This window comes from Vigna unguiculata, chromosome 3 (genome assembly GCF_004118075.2).
Source record: "Vigna unguiculata cultivar IT97K-499-35 chromosome 3, ASM411807v1, whole genome shotgun sequence".
NCBI classification, from domain to species: Eukaryota; Viridiplantae; Streptophyta; class Magnoliopsida; order Fabales; family Fabaceae; genus Vigna; species Vigna unguiculata.
The window spans coordinates 39,356,599-39,371,856 of NC_040281.1; the positions used below are offsets into that span (position 1 = coordinate 39,356,599).

At 34.3% G+C, this 15,258-nt stretch overlaps 4 protein-coding genes across 4 annotated transcripts; 2 read left to right on the forward strand and 2 right to left on the reverse strand.

Moving 5' to 3' along the window:
- Nucleotides 1-1,378: 1,378 nt before the first annotated feature.
- On the forward strand, nucleotides 1,379-3,142 carry LOC114175437. Its single transcript, XM_028060195.1, has one exon. It carries the CDS (start codon nucleotides 1,379-1,381, stop codon nucleotides 3,140-3,142), a length of 1,764 nt encoding a protein of 587 aa, XP_027915996.1.
- A 3,378-nt stretch (nucleotides 3,143-6,520) lies between these two features.
- On the reverse strand, nucleotides 6,521-8,159 carry LOC114176659 (NADPH-dependent alkenal/one oxidoreductase, chloroplastic). The gene is made up of 4 exons (XM_028061768.1): nucleotides 7,694-8,159; nucleotides 7,275-7,598; nucleotides 7,032-7,191; nucleotides 6,521-6,867 (listed from the first exon to the last, which is right to left on the reverse strand). The coding sequence occupies exons 1-4, from the start codon at nucleotides 8,108-8,110 to the stop codon at nucleotides 6,602-6,604; spliced, it is 1,167 nt and encodes a 388-aa protein (XP_027917569.1). The 5' UTR covers nucleotides 8,111-8,159; the 3' UTR covers nucleotides 6,521-6,601.
- Nucleotides 8,160-10,491: 2,332 nt separating this feature from the next.
- LOC114175438 lies at nucleotides 10,492-12,393 on the forward strand. Its single transcript, XM_028060196.1, has 6 exons — nucleotides 10,492-10,505; nucleotides 10,622-10,730; nucleotides 10,837-10,907; nucleotides 11,041-11,869; nucleotides 11,959-12,150; nucleotides 12,229-12,393. Exons 1-6 carry the CDS (start codon nucleotides 10,492-10,494, stop codon nucleotides 12,391-12,393), a joined length of 1,380 nt encoding a protein of 459 aa, XP_027915997.1.
- A 284-nt stretch (nucleotides 12,394-12,677) lies between these two features.
- LOC114175439 (protein MAIN-LIKE 1-like) lies at nucleotides 12,678-14,547 on the reverse strand. Its single transcript, XM_028060197.1, has 4 exons — nucleotides 14,260-14,547; nucleotides 13,527-14,183; nucleotides 12,852-13,424; nucleotides 12,678-12,779 (listed from the first exon to the last, which is right to left on the reverse strand). The coding sequence occupies exons 1-4, from the start codon at nucleotides 14,545-14,547 to the stop codon at nucleotides 12,678-12,680; spliced, it is 1,620 nt and encodes a 539-aa protein (XP_027915998.1).
- Nucleotides 14,548-15,258: the final 711 nt, after the last annotated feature.

The window sequence follows — 15,258 nt, forward strand, 5'->3', positions numbered from 1 at the left end:
AATACTCTTTTCTAGGATTAGCAAGGAAACAACTAACAAAATTAACAACATGAGCAATGTCCTGCCTTGTACACACCATAACATACATCAAACTATCAACTATAGATGAATATGAAATATTCTATAGTTTTTTGTTTTTTCTTTCTCTCTTATAAGACTACTTTGTACTTAACTTGAAGTGACCTACAAGTAGAGTACTAACACAGTTAAAATTGTCCATATTAAATCTCTCTACACCTTTTTAATATATTTTTGATGAAATATCCACAATTTTCCATTCTTCCTATCACGAACAATTCTCATGTCAAGGATTTGTTTTACAGAACCCAAATCCTTTATTGTAATGGACTTCCTCAACTCCCTTTTAAGACTTTGAATGTTAGTAGTGTCATGACCAATAATCAATATGTAAAAGATGTAGAGTAAAAGAGTAATACATTTTCACTACAAAATTTCTTCACAAAAATACAATCATCACAATAAGTTTTGTCATACTTGTGATCAGGAAGGAAGGAAGTGCCTTGGCTGTGAAGCTCAATAGGACATGATGTTGCTGATTAAGTGTATCTAAAATGTTTTTGATGATGTTCATAATAGCATGACAATGGTTAACATGACATTTGTGTGATAATCTAAAAATGTTAATATGTTGTCCCGATAGTCGACTAGCCAACTAATGTAGTCGACTAGGTTCGTGCCTAATAGCAGCTGTTATATAAAAACAGTTTCTGCACTTTCTGAACCTGAATCTGTTCAACCAAAAAAAGGAAAGAAAGAGAAGTGTGAAACAGTTTCTTGGAGATATCTTGGAAGGTCCTCTTGAAGAATTCTATCAAGACACATTCAATTTTGACTTGGCAAGAAGAAGAAATTTCAGTCTTGGAAAATGTGTACTCAATCCATTTTGTAGGTTTTTTTCTTATGTTTTGATACAATTTGAAACTGTTTGTTTTTGTTGTTTTCTGTCTAAAGCAAGTGTGTGTGATAGCCTTGCTGTTGTGTGGTTGAGCAAGTGTATGGAAGCCTTGCGTGTGTGTGTTCCTTTATCTTAGAATTTAGATTTATCAAGTGTATTTGTAAATCTTGAAATTCTTGTGATATAGTGAAATCTCTAGCTATGGTTTGCTAGATGAAACTGGATGTAGATTCTTAGGAATCGAACAAGTATAAAAACTTTGTGTGCTTTATCTCTTCCTCTCCATATTTTGTCATAGTATAAATGCTCCAAACATTAAGCATCAAACCACACTATTTCAATTGATTCAACAAGCAAAGGGTTTATCAAAACAATTTCAAAAGTGCTAAAATTGGTGCATCAATTCTAACAAGTGGCACCAGAGCTGGTTAGTCAAATCCATAGTCGACTAGATCCTGACAGATGGCGAATATTTTACCGACTTTTTCTGAAAGGGCTTCAATAAATAGACAACCCTTATTTTCTGGAGATAACTATCCCTTCTGGAAAACCAGAATGAAGATCTTTTTAGAATCAGTTGATAAAGGTGTGTGGGATGCTATTGTTAATGGTCCATTTATACCTACAAAAATTGAGGAAGGAAAAACTATACCTAAAGATTTCTTATCTTGGACTCCTGATGAAAATAAACGTGCTCATTATGATGTGAGAGCCAAGAATATAATCTCATCTGCACTAACATTGGATGAATTCTACAGGGTATCAATTTGTCAATCCGCCAAAGAAATGTGGGATGTGTTAGAGGTAACTCATGAAGGCACGGATGAAGTCAAGAGAACTAGAAAGAACACATTAATCCAGAAGTATGAAATGTTTAGGATGAAGACTAAAGAGACAATCTATGATGTGCAAAAAAGGTTCACTCATATTGTGAATCATCTCATAGCCTTAGGAAAGGTCTTTGAAAAGGAAGAACTGAATATCAAAATACTGAAAAGTCTGAATAGAGCATGGCAGCCTAAGGTCACTGCAATTTCTGAATCAAGAGATCTCACCACAATGAGTATGGCAACCCTCTTTGGAAAACTAAGAGAACATGAATTGGAACTTGGACGTCTAAAAGAGGAAGAGGAAGGAGAGAAAAGGCAAAGCATTGCATTAAAAGCTGCTGCAAAAACTGAAAGCAGAAGCAAAGCCAGCAAAGATAAACAAACAGCAGATCAGGAGGATGAAAATTCTAATTCTGAGACACTAAAACTGATTGTAAAACGTTTCTCAAGATTTTTGAAGTACAAAAATAAATCTAATGCAAAATTTGCAACTGCAGGAAATAGAAGATTCCCTTCCAAGAGGCAAGAGTCATCACCTAGCACTCCAACATGTTATGAGTGTGGCAAATCTTGTCATATCAAACCTGATTGTCCAATTCTAAAGATCAAAAAGAAATTGGAGGAAAAGAGTGAGGCCACAAGCAAGTCCAAGAGAGTGAAGAAAGCATATATTGCTTGGGAGGACAATGACTCCAGCACCTCTAGTGATTTAAGTGAAAGCCATGAAGAAGAAACAAATTTGTGTTTGATGGCTGATACAAAATCCTTTGCCAGCAGTGTAAGTAATCTTGAATCTACTGATAAAAGCTATGAAAATAGGTTCTATCAACTTCTTGATGTATATAATGAGTTGCATGAAGAGGCTAGAAAGTTGCAATACTCTAATAACAAACATAAAGGTGAAAATAGGTGGCTTGAAAATAGATTAAAACAGCTTGAAACAAAAAATGAAGAGTTGAAAACTGAGCTTGAAAATATTAAAAAGCATAAAAGTGATAATTGCAAAAAGAGTGTGCTTAATTGTGAAAATTGTTCCAAACAATTAGAGAGAATCAAATATCTAATGAGTACATTAACTAGATTCACTCTAGGAAGAAATTATCTAGATGCTATGCTAGGTTCCCAAAGAAGTGTACTGAACAGAGAAGGCATAGGATATGCAGAACACGAAAATCAACTTAATAGTCGACTACAGTCAAGGAAATTCATTAACATGAGTAAACCATCTTCTATTGTATGCTTTTACTGTTGCAAACCTGGTCATACATCAAGTAAATGCTACTTTAAGAATCATGGTGTTCCTGAAGGTAAATATAAATGGATAGCCAAGAGTTCAAATGTTTTGTCTAACATGAAAGGGCCCCAATTCAATTGGGTACCTACATCATCTCTTTAAACTGTTTTGCAGGGTTTATGAAAAGCCTAATAATCAATGTGGTATTATTTTTTGGGCTGCACAAGTAAAGAAAAGTTTCAATCATTCCATGCGTGAGTAAAACAACTTTTAACACTTTTTAATGATGTTTCTTAGGACATAAAAATTAATCTTTTTGCATCAAAAGTGTTTCCTACAAATACAAATTGTGTTGTTGCATCTATGTTGTTATTCTTCAACATTTTAATGAATTAGGCATACTTGATTTCACATTTACAGCATAAAAATCTGCATTAGATTTTACCATTCTGCAGCAAATAAAGGTGACTATCTAGTTAACTATCGTTTTCATACTGCACCAGATTTGTCACCACTACACCAATTTTTTTGTTTCTGCATTACATAGTCGACTCATTAGTTAACTATTTTTTCATATTGCATCAGGTTTTCTCATTCTGCATAAAATAGTCAACTTGCTAGTTAACTAGCCACGTACTTTTCTGTGTTCGTGTGTCCAGATTCGCACATATTCGACTAGATTAATAACCTAGTTAACTATGTCTACAACAAACTTGGTTTGGTAAAGTTTTTGAGATAACTTTCAAATTAATTCCAAAAGTCATAAACAACACTACCAAATCCCTAAATAAGATCAGAACCCTAAATCCCCATTCTCTAATTGTTTTCAAAACTCCCAATCTCTTTAAAACCCTAATCTTGAGAAGTTGTAGTAAGTTACCTATATTCCATTTTCATTGTGCTATTTGAATTGTGTTGTTGTTGTTCTTCCTTCCCGCAACCTTCATATGCGTTTGAGGAAGAAGAAAAGAAATTTGTCGCTACCATTGTTGATGATGAGGAAGGATCTCCACAAGTTGAAATGTTCGATTAATGAGATTGTGATCTTTCTATCTTTCTCCTTTTGTTTTTATTTTGGCTTAAATTGGTGTTAACATGTACACTGCTTGATCTAGTTTCAGTAGCGTAAATAGGATATCTCTTTTGCCTATATGTTGTATGAGCTGAATGTTGCATACATATTTTGTATCATGTTTGTCCTTGCTATGCTGCATCTTGTCTGAACAAATATTTGTGGTAGTGATACTGAATATGTCTTATCCTTTGCATATTTTTTTACTGTCAGTCCCTTATTTTTCTAAATGTTCAAAAAGGGGGAGAAATGTGTGTGTGTTGTTTGGGTGTTTGTTCCTAGGGGGAGTAACCATGCATCTAGATTTTGGGATCAAGATTGTTCTTTTGTGATTGATTGTACTTTGAGCTAAAATGATAAAATTTGTTGTATTTGGTTTGTCCATTAAGTCCATGTTGCTCTTTTCTTGTTACTTGATTTGACAATGTTGCTTGTACTTTGGTATTCCAATTTCTCCTATCCTCATCTGCTGCATTTTACTCTGATACCATATTATATAATGACATGCATTCCATAATTATGACATTCTATGATTTCATTGGCCTATTCATCATATAGGGGGTTTCAAGTTAGGGGGAGCAAAGGAAGCCCATGGTTTTGAATGCTTTTAGCTATATACTTCATTGAGATTGGCTATTTTCTGCATTGTTTTTTTTTATCCCTATTTTTTATCATGTCCAAAGGGGGAGAAATGTTTGTTGTTCTATGCAAGTTTGTCCATCATCAAAAAAGGGGGAGATTATTGCTGATTAAGTGTATCTGAAATGTTTTTGATGATGTTCATAATAGCATGACAATGGTTAACATGACATGTGTGTGATAATATGAAAATGTTAATATGCTGCCCCGATAGTCGACTAGCCAACTAATGTAGTCGACTAGGTTCGTGCCTGATAACAGCTGTTATATAAAAACAGTTTCTGCACTTTCTGAAGCTGAATCTGTTCAACCAAAAAAAAAAAAAGAGAAGTGTGGAGCAGGTTCTTGGAGCTATCTTGGAAGGTCCTCTTGAAGAATTCTATCAAGACACATTCAATTTTGACTTGGCAAGAAGAAGAAATTTCAGTCTTGGAAAAGGTGTACTCAATCCATTTTGTAGGCTTTGTTCTTGTGTTTTGATACAGTTTGAAACTGTTTGTTTTTGTTGTTTTCTGTCTAAAGCAAGTGTGTGTGATAGCCTTGCTGTTGTGTGGTTGAGCAAGTGTGTGGAAGCCTTGCATGTGTGTTCCTTTATCTTAGAATTTAGATTTATCAAGTGTATTTGTAAATCTTGAAATTCTTGTGATATAGTGAAATCTCTAGCTGTGGTTTGCTAGATGAAACTGGATGTAGATTCTTAGGGATCGAACCAATATAAAAACTCTGTGTGCTTTATCTCTTCCTCTCCATATTTTGTCATAGTATGAATGCTCCAAACATTTAGCATCAAACCACACGATTTCAATTGATTCAACAAGCAAAGGGTTTATCAAAACAATTTCAAAAGTGCTAAAATTGGTGCATCAATTCTAACACATGATTGTTTAACCCTCTGTCAAAAAGACTTTTAATACAAGAATTCATATAAGTTTGTTACCAAGACTAACCATTAACTTTGATACCACTAATGAATCTTTCAAGGAGAATATCGAGGAGACACAATACCAATAAGACATGAATCCAACCCACATAAGGGACTGAGACCACCCCCAACCCAAAATCTTAAGATAATAAATTTATGAGTCTTCTTTCTTATATAATACTCAACTTTTTCATCTATATTCAATGTCAAGACTTAATCTCACTTGAATCTCTATCAATGAAAAAAATGGAAAAGAGCAAGTGAATCAATAAATAGAATACAAAAGATATGAGATGTTATCTTGTTGACGAAAAAGATAAGATACTTAAATAAATAAAATCAAACATTTTTTTTAAGAATAGGAATTATTTTAAAAATATATAAATTTACTAGGTAATTAAATTTAATTAAAAAAATTAAAAAAAGACAATACATCTCCTGGTTAAGGGAAAAAGGAATTTTGTATGTCAACATCTGCATCTAAATATGTGATCATTGAATCTAGTGGAGAAAATTGTCTGTTATTTGGATTTATTGTTAAAAAAAGAAAGCGGTTATGGATGAAAGTGGGAACAATAAGAGCAAAAGTAAAAAACTTAAAAGAGAGACATTGCAAACTATAATATGCTTATAAATAGTTTGAAACTATTAAGTCAACAATGAATTTTACTTTGGGTTAGTTCATAAGTTCAAAATATAAACTTGATAGTGTTGACTTTAAAAGTTAAAATTTCCCTTTTATTATTTTATTATTGTCCTGTGAAATAAATATTTTTTCTGGAAGTTTACTTAATTCATGTAACAATCTAGGATTACAGAATATTTGTGTGGATTTCCTACCCAATTCCACTGATATTTGTTGTTTCCTAATTTTGTTCTTGTAATTGGTTTAGAATTGGTGGCAATAGATGAACGTAGAAAAAGTGTGATTAATATAGAACATGATGTTTACTAGACATAGCAAAATTGTCTATCCCTTTTGTCTGATTCAGGGGATGGGGTGTATAACAACCTTTCCAGTGGCTCGATTGGTTTCAAGATAAGAGAAAGCTTCAGCAAGCTGAGCAAAGGAGAATGGACCTTTGGGGTCTACAATGGCCTTCACCTTTCCACTTTCTAAGTAAGGGTTCAGTTTCCTAAGAACACTTCCATTCGAAGTAACCACAAATCTGAAACCAGGTGGGGTAACAGCACCCGTCAATGCCACCACACCACCATCTTCTTTCACAGCCTTCACTGCCCTCTCACATTGCCCTGCAAATCATCCTCCACCAATCAAAAACTTTTAACAATCACTTCCACACATTAGTGTGGGGAAAGTACAAACAATTTTCTCCATTTTCAACACAAAATTAAGAATCACATGACAAATGCTAACAAGTAACATTGTTTGCTAATAGAGTTGGATAGAGTTTTACCTATGGCATCAAAGACTACATCAAACTTTTCTGACAAATCTTCGAAGTTTTCTTTGGTGTAGTCAATAGCCAAATCAGCTCCCAAGCTTTTCAATAGCTCCAAATTTCTAGTGCTAGAAGTGGCAGCTACTCTTGAAGCTCCAAAGACTTGCTTAGCTAGCTGTACATCGTTGAAGATAACAGTAAAATCATTTAGTCACTGATCATTCATTGATATCTAAAAGTTATTTGGAGAATAAATACCTGAATGGCTAGGCTTCCAACTCCTCCAGAACCATTGAGAACAAGAATAGATTTACCAGGAGAAAAACCAGTCCTCTCCAAACCCTCATAAGCAGTCTCAATTGCTAGAGGAAGAGAAGCAGCCTGAGAAAAGTCCAAGTTCTTAGGTTTTGCTGCCAACAGTTTCTCCTCAACCGCTGTGTACTCAGCCAAAGACCCGAATTGCTTTGGCCCGTCTAAAGCTTTCTCACTTACATTTCCATACACTTCATCACCCACTTTAAAGTCCTTCACTTCACTACCCACCTTCACCACCACACCCGCAACATCATACCCCGGAACAGTCTATGAACAAAGAAACCCAAATTTGATTTCATTACTTAATATATATAGAGAGAGAGAGAAGAGAAAATGAATTGAGTTGAAAGAAAGTGAATGACCGGAAGAGGAGAATCAGTGGCCTTAAACTTTCCCTGCCTTCTCTTGGCATCAACGGGGTTAAGAGCAGCAGCAGCAACTTTGACAAGGACCTGATCCTCTTTCACATCAGGCACGGCAACATTGGAGTCAAGGTTCAGAACCTCCACACCCCCATATTCCCCATACACCCATGCCTTCATCTCAGAAGGGACAGGTGTGAGTTTCACAGCCTCGGAAGAAGCAGGTGCTGTAGCCTGAGCCTTTACCAACACTCTTGCATACCTTGCTGAAAACGGCTCCTTCTGAGATTTAACTGGGATTCTGTTTCCCCGGAAAGTGAAGGAAAATCTGAGAGAAAGTGGAGAACTTGAAGGGAGTGAAGATGGAAGGGAAACGAGGCGCGAAGTTGTGGTGGAGAGTGAAGCACAGAGAGACATGTTTTGGATATCACTTCACACTTATCTCTGCTTCAACCAACCAACCAACCTTTGGTTCGGTTATATGGTTAGTGCTTTGTTTAGTACATCAGCTCCACACCACTCATTTGTTGTTTCACACAATCACAGCACAAAATTCCATTTCACCTTATTTCTTTCGTTAAAAACTTTGATTAAAAGTTAAAGGAGAGTGCCATTTTAACATCAGAAATTTTTTTACATCCATGGTATCTCTTATTACTCTTCAATTTTCTTTAAAAATATAACAGTTCGAAATGTTCTAAAAACAAAAAAAATCCTTTTTTCAAAACTAAAATAATAACGATTGAAAGTGTGGGTACATAAAGCTCGAATGTGTATAGGAAAACGGGTAGATACAATTAGTGACTAAACAATACTGACGCCGTGCTAGCAAACTCTAGAAAGCTCCACGTCTAATATCAATTTATGTATCTTCATTTTGTTTTTTTGTGGTTGACATTTTGGTAAACACTGAGAATTATTTAACTTTGTGATTGGTTCTACATAAACGTGTTAGTATATATATAATGATAAAAAGTTCTAATAGATCAGAGAGAATTCTCATTTAAGAAAATGATTCAAATTCTAAATGAGCAATTCAAACTCAAAGAATCTAAGTGTCGAACTATACGAAAAAGTCTTTATTCATGCACTTCTAAAATTTCTTCTACACCTCCAAAAAAAATTTAAATCTCAAAAATATCCTTTGACCATTAAAATAAAGTTACGAATATCACATCTCCAAAATTACTTCTGGATGTCAATTTCTGAGTCAAAATATATAACCAAAAATCAAAATATATAATTAAAAATTGACTTCTAGAAATCAAAATATATAACCGAAAGTCAACTTTCGAAAGTTAAAATATATTACCAGAAGTCGACTTCTGAAAATTAAAATATATTATCAGAAGTTGACTTCTAGAATACAAAATATATTACTGCAAGTCAAAATATTATTTTTAAATATTATTTTCTAGTTTAATTATTTTTAATTCATTATATAAAAAAGTCATATATATATATATATATATATATAATTTTTTAAATATATATTAAAAATACTTAAGAAATAAAATAAATTAAAAATACTTAAACTTTATATTAAAAAAATATTAATTCTGTTTTAACTATTTTTAATTTTATTTAAAGTTTATGTTTTCTAAATTTTAAATGTTTTTTTATTTCATTATTTTTTATTTTATTTATTTTTTATGTTTTCATATTTCTTAATATATATTTGAAAAATAAAATAAAATATTAATATCTATGTATATAATTTTATTTTTCTTTAATGTACTGAAAAATAAATAAAACAAAAATATTATTAAACTTTAAATAAAAAAAACGAAAAATGAAAAATATATTCTGTTTTTATTAATTGGGTTAAATATGTTTTTGGTCCCTCAAGTTTTAGCGAAATTTGGAATTAGTCCCTCATCAAAACTTTTGACCAATTTAGTCCTTCATCTTTCAAAATGCATGAATCTAGTCCTTTTAACCAAATTTTGTTAAGTTTATCTAACGTTTCAAGCGCATTTCATGATAATATTTAAATTATTTACACTGTTTGACACATTTTTGCTTCAATGTTAACTTAAATACTATCATGAAATGTGCTTGAAACGTCAAATCAATCTAACAAAATTTGGTTAAAAGGACTAAATTTACGTATTTTGAAAGATGAATGACTAAATTGGTATAAAGTTGTGATGAGGGACTAATTCCAAAATTCACTGAAACTTGAGGGACCAAAAACATATTTAACCCTTATTAATTTTATTTACTGTTTAATTTCTTTAAAATTTTAATTATTTTTTTAGTTTATAATTTTATGTTTTATTAATTTGTTTAATATATAACTTAGAAATAAATAATTAATTTACATATATATATATATATATTAATTTTTATTTAAAATAAAAATATAACATTTTTAAATAAAATAAATTTTAAAAACCCATTTGTATATATATATATATACACATTATTATTTTTTTATTTTATTTTTTATTTTATTTTTTATTTTATATTTTATACTTTTGGTAATATATTTTGACTTCCGGTTATATATTTTGACTTCCAGAAGTCAATTTCCGGTAATATATTTTAACTTTCGAAAATTGATTTCCAGTTATGTATTTTGACTTTCAGAAATTGATATTCGAAAACAATTTTAGAAGTATGATTTATGTAGCTTCTCTTGAATGGTCAAAGAATATTTTTGAAATTCTTAAAACTTTTGGAGGTGCAGAAGAAATACTAGAAGATACAAGAACGACGCCTTCTCCCTGCACCTCCAAGAAATCTCTTGTACCCCCAAAATTTACGTGTCTGCCCTTATTTAATATCATGTGAGAATGGGTGAAAGTGGGTACGGACGCAGTAAATTTCATTTACTGCGTCAACGTCCCTGCACCCCCAAAACGTTACTATACGTTCCTTGTACTCTGTTTGTTCTCCATCATCCATTCATTCGTGCTTCTTCAGTCCTTCTCTGCAGTGGTCCCTCTCATTCGTGCTTCTTCAGTCCTTCATTCTTTGCAGTGGTCCCTCTGTCTTCGTTCGTTCATTCTATCTGTGGTGGTCCCTCGAAGAGGTTTGTATTGTATGACTTTGATTTATTCTGTCTATGCATTTGATTATTGTTTTGTTTATTGTGTGACACTAAGTATGGATTATTGTGATTATTATTGTGATTGAAGGTTGATTCTTTGAAGGAAGTTGTTCTGAGTAACTGCGTTAGCTCCTCCAAGTGGTATTTCCGTCAATCCAGGTTAGCCTTCATACCCATAAGTTTGTAAATGGAATTTGTTTGAAGGGATTGTTTGGAATTCATAATTTATAGGAAACGGAATACAAAATCCGTTTCATAAGGCGTCTTTTGAAAGAAGTTTAAATCTGATCAGTGACTCTTACAAGGCATTAAGTTATAGAAGATTAGTGGGAAATATTTCTAGATGTGCCTTAGAACTCCTTGCTCCAGAGTTGGAAAGAGTAAAAAAGATTGGATTCGATAGTAGTCTTTGTGGCTGCATTCTCAGACAAACTTATGGTCTACCATGTGCGTGTGAATTAGCACGATATGATCCTGGGATTATTCCTCTCCAAGAAATTCATGTGATGTGGACTAGGTTGAGCTTCTCCAATGTCTCGTCTTCACAATCTGAAGGGCAATTATCTATTCAAAGGGAAGTTGATCTACTGCTTAATCTTTTCAAAGAAGTTGATATTGCAGGAAAAGTGAGCATAAAACATAAATTACTCGACATAGTTTGCCCTTCCATGACATCGATGTTACCACCACCAAGTAAAGTTAAGACGAAAGGTGCAGCTAAAAGTCATAGATCAAAGAAGTCAACCAAACGTGATCCCTCCTATTTTGAGCATGTGGACGCCTTCATTGAGTCCTCAAGACAAGACACATGTGTTGCAAAAACAGAAAACAAGCTGAAGAGCAAATGTGTAATTGAAGAGAAAGTAATACCCATGCTAGAACAGTTCAATCCTGTTTTCCATCCTTATATACTCGATGTTGTCGATGTTGTTGCGGACGGTCATTGTGGATATAGATGCATTGCTGCATTGTTGGGTATGGGTGAGGAGTCGTGGCCTCTAATCAGACATGACCTATACAAAGAACTTAGTCAATGGCGAGATGAATACGCAACATTAGTTGAAGGCTATGATCGTCTGGAAGAACTGAGAAAGTCTTTGCTAGTTCACTCACCATCAGGGGTATGACTTCTACACACCAATGTTGAAATTTATGTATTAAAAGTTTTTTATCATATTGTTTTAGTATAATCTAATTAAATTATATGCAGGCTAATCGAGACAAGTGGATGACTATACCATACATGGGGTATGCGATTGCTAATCGGTATAATGTAATCCTCGTCTGCTTGTCGTCAGTTCAGAATTTGACGATATTTCCACTTCGTACATCCCTACCTATTTCGCAAAGTCAACATCGACTAATTTGTATTGGACATGTTTACAGTTCTCATTTTGTGCAGGTATATATGTTTATATATATATATATATTATTTTGATAAAGAACTTTATATCTCTATTCACTAATTACGTATTTACAGGTTCGTCTACAAGAAGGTTGTCCATTACCAACAGTGGATATCATATCATCTAGCAACTGTTACCCAAAGGCAAAAGGTTGGGCATCATTTTATAGAGATAGGATGCAAACATTCCTAGATTTACACGTAGTGGATCGTAGTTATGTAGATCTCATGGAAGACTGATATTTGTTGATTGTATTAAGTATTTGACTATTGTTGTTTGTATTTATTTTACCAATATATTAAATTCTAACTCCTTTGGCCAAGGGACGAATATATTTTGGCCTCATTGCTAACATTAAATAACTTAATATAAAAAACAATATATAGATGAAATATCTTAATATAAAAATTCTAACATCAAATACAAATAAATAGTAAATGGACTATCCAGACGTAGATGGTCGTCGGCCTCGAACTCTACGTCCTCCTCTACTCTCTTCCTCTTCAACGCCTTCTTGAGCCATCTACAATAACTCACGAGTGCGATCCCAAGCAACTGTGCCCTCAGTAACGTCTCTACAGTCTATCATCCGCTGAAGACCGCCTACAATGCGTTTTACGAGACCCTGTGATAATAACAAGTTAATGTCAAATATTAAAAGTTATTAATAAAACGAACAACTAAATTTATAACATACCAATAAACCACTGGAAGATGATGACGGTGACATCCTCTGAACTGGTATGTCATCTGGCAAATTCTGACGAAGTCGGGGCACAATGACAAGGCTAGGTCGGTCCGCCTCAGCTCCACGTAAAATGTATGGATGGGAGACTCTCCTAAACCACTGCAAATATCCATCTGCACATGAAAAAGGAGCTGGTGCTTGGACCACTTGATGTACAACAAACTGCTCGTGCTTCTTCCACCGATCATCAATAGCCTCAAAGTCCACCATGGGAAGCGAACTGGGTGGCGGTGGAATAGGCTGCATGAAGCCAAATTGTCGCAACACACACTCCGGCATATGACGGTGTACGAGGGTACCAACCCTCAGGAAGCCAGAAAACATGCCATGTGTTACAAGTTGTCGAGCAGCTCTATGTGCTACATATGGGTTCCAAATCATCCCATCATATGTCAAGCCATCCAACTGGACTCTAACATCAGCTATAGCGAAAATGGCGCGTCCAGTGACATAACGTAGAGCACGGGGTTCGGTCTCCACATATGTATCCCGTACTTGCTTCCTTCCCAATGTAGGGAAGTGCTCATATATTCAAGCCTGTATCAAATAACATTTCATTTAACCATTGTCATATAAAACTAAAAACAAGTGAAATAAAGAATAAAATGTTATATAAATGGGTACCTGCAGAAGAGGTAGATATCCAGCTAATTGTTTTGTATTTGCAAAGCTGGCATCTCCTAGCTGCTCATATAAGTGGACAAGAGCAGCAACTCCCCAACCATATGTACGACATCTGGAGAGATCTCTAAATAGCTCGAGATAATGTGTACGAACATAGGTCGCGCTTTTGTTAGCAAATATCGTGCACCCTACAAGGTGCAAAAGATATGCACGTGCAGCAAACTCCCATAGCTCGTTTTCACAACAGTTGTCATACAACTCTCTCAACCAGCTAAGTCGGACCTGTGCACCCCGACTTTGATTAAGCTCCGCACAAGCCATGGCCCGGTCAACACCAAGAAGTGTCGTCAAAATCTCAACAGACTCTTCATATTTAAGATTTTCAGTGGAGCAAAAGTTTCCACTGATGGAAAGATGGAGAAGTGACCATACGTCATCCAAAGTGATGGTCATCTCCCCAATGGGTAGATGAAAAGTATTAGTCTCGGGATGCCATCTCTCCACGAAACCCAATACTAACCCAAGATCGATATATTCATATAAAATATCGCACAGAGGCGATAATCCAGAAGCTAACACAAAAGGTGCAACAGAAGGATGAGGACGTCCTAATTTCTTCACCTTTTTAATATGAGAGACCACTTTCACAACTCGATCCTAACAAAAGAAACAAAAAAGACTAAAAATACTTAACAACAACAAAATTAAACCTATATAAAAACTTCTTACTGACCTGACCATCCCATATCATGCGTGCAACATGATCCTGGTACCGGGTCAATAAAGATGTATCATATGGACCCCCAGGAAATCCTCCACCATCGTTATCAATGCCGTGCTCGTCCTCCCGAGGAACGTCAGAAACCTCATTCTGAACAATATCATCCTCAACCACATTAGCCTCATGCTGACCCCTTCTACGAGCCGAAGCTGTGGGTCTCTTCCGTGTACCACCCTGTCTAGAACTCTCTGGTGCATCATTTGAACCGCGTCTAGCTAAATTTCCTCGTGTTCTAACCATATCTGTAATTCAAAGTTTGAAACATTAGAATCCAATATAAATTTCCTGGAAAAATAACTAAATGAAATAAACAACATGATTTTAAATTCCGTTACCAAATGCAATTTCTGTCTAATAATAGGAAAGGTAAATTATTGATGCTGATGAAGGCAATTTCCTCTACTGGTTTGTAAATTTTACATGCTAGACTTGGAAGAAATGTTTGTTGAATTTAATGCTTAAATTGGTGACGGACCAGTTTAAAGTTAATCATATAGTTATTAGTACCAACCATGAATCACCTCATTTTAATGCCAGCTACCGTGTGTTCTCTTCTTTATACCTCTCTAACCATTCTTTCTTTTTCCATTTCACACACACATAATCTCCAAAGACTCAGCCTTTAATTACATTCAACAAGTAACTGGATTTCACGAAAAAAACACCAAAAAAAACACAAAACGGATACTAAAATCCGTTTCACCAAAATTAAAAAAAAAAAAAAAAAACGGAATGCGTATTCCGTTTCATACGCATCCGACACGGCATTCAAAAGCCGTTTCAATAAAATTGAAAAAAAAAATATGAAACGGAATGTGTATTCCGTTTCATACACTCCCCACACGGCTTACAAAAGCCGTTTCAGTTAAATTTAAAAAAAAAATGCCAAACGGAATGTGTATTCCGTTTCTCCCTTCCCACACGGCTTACAAAAGCCGTTTCACAAACAAT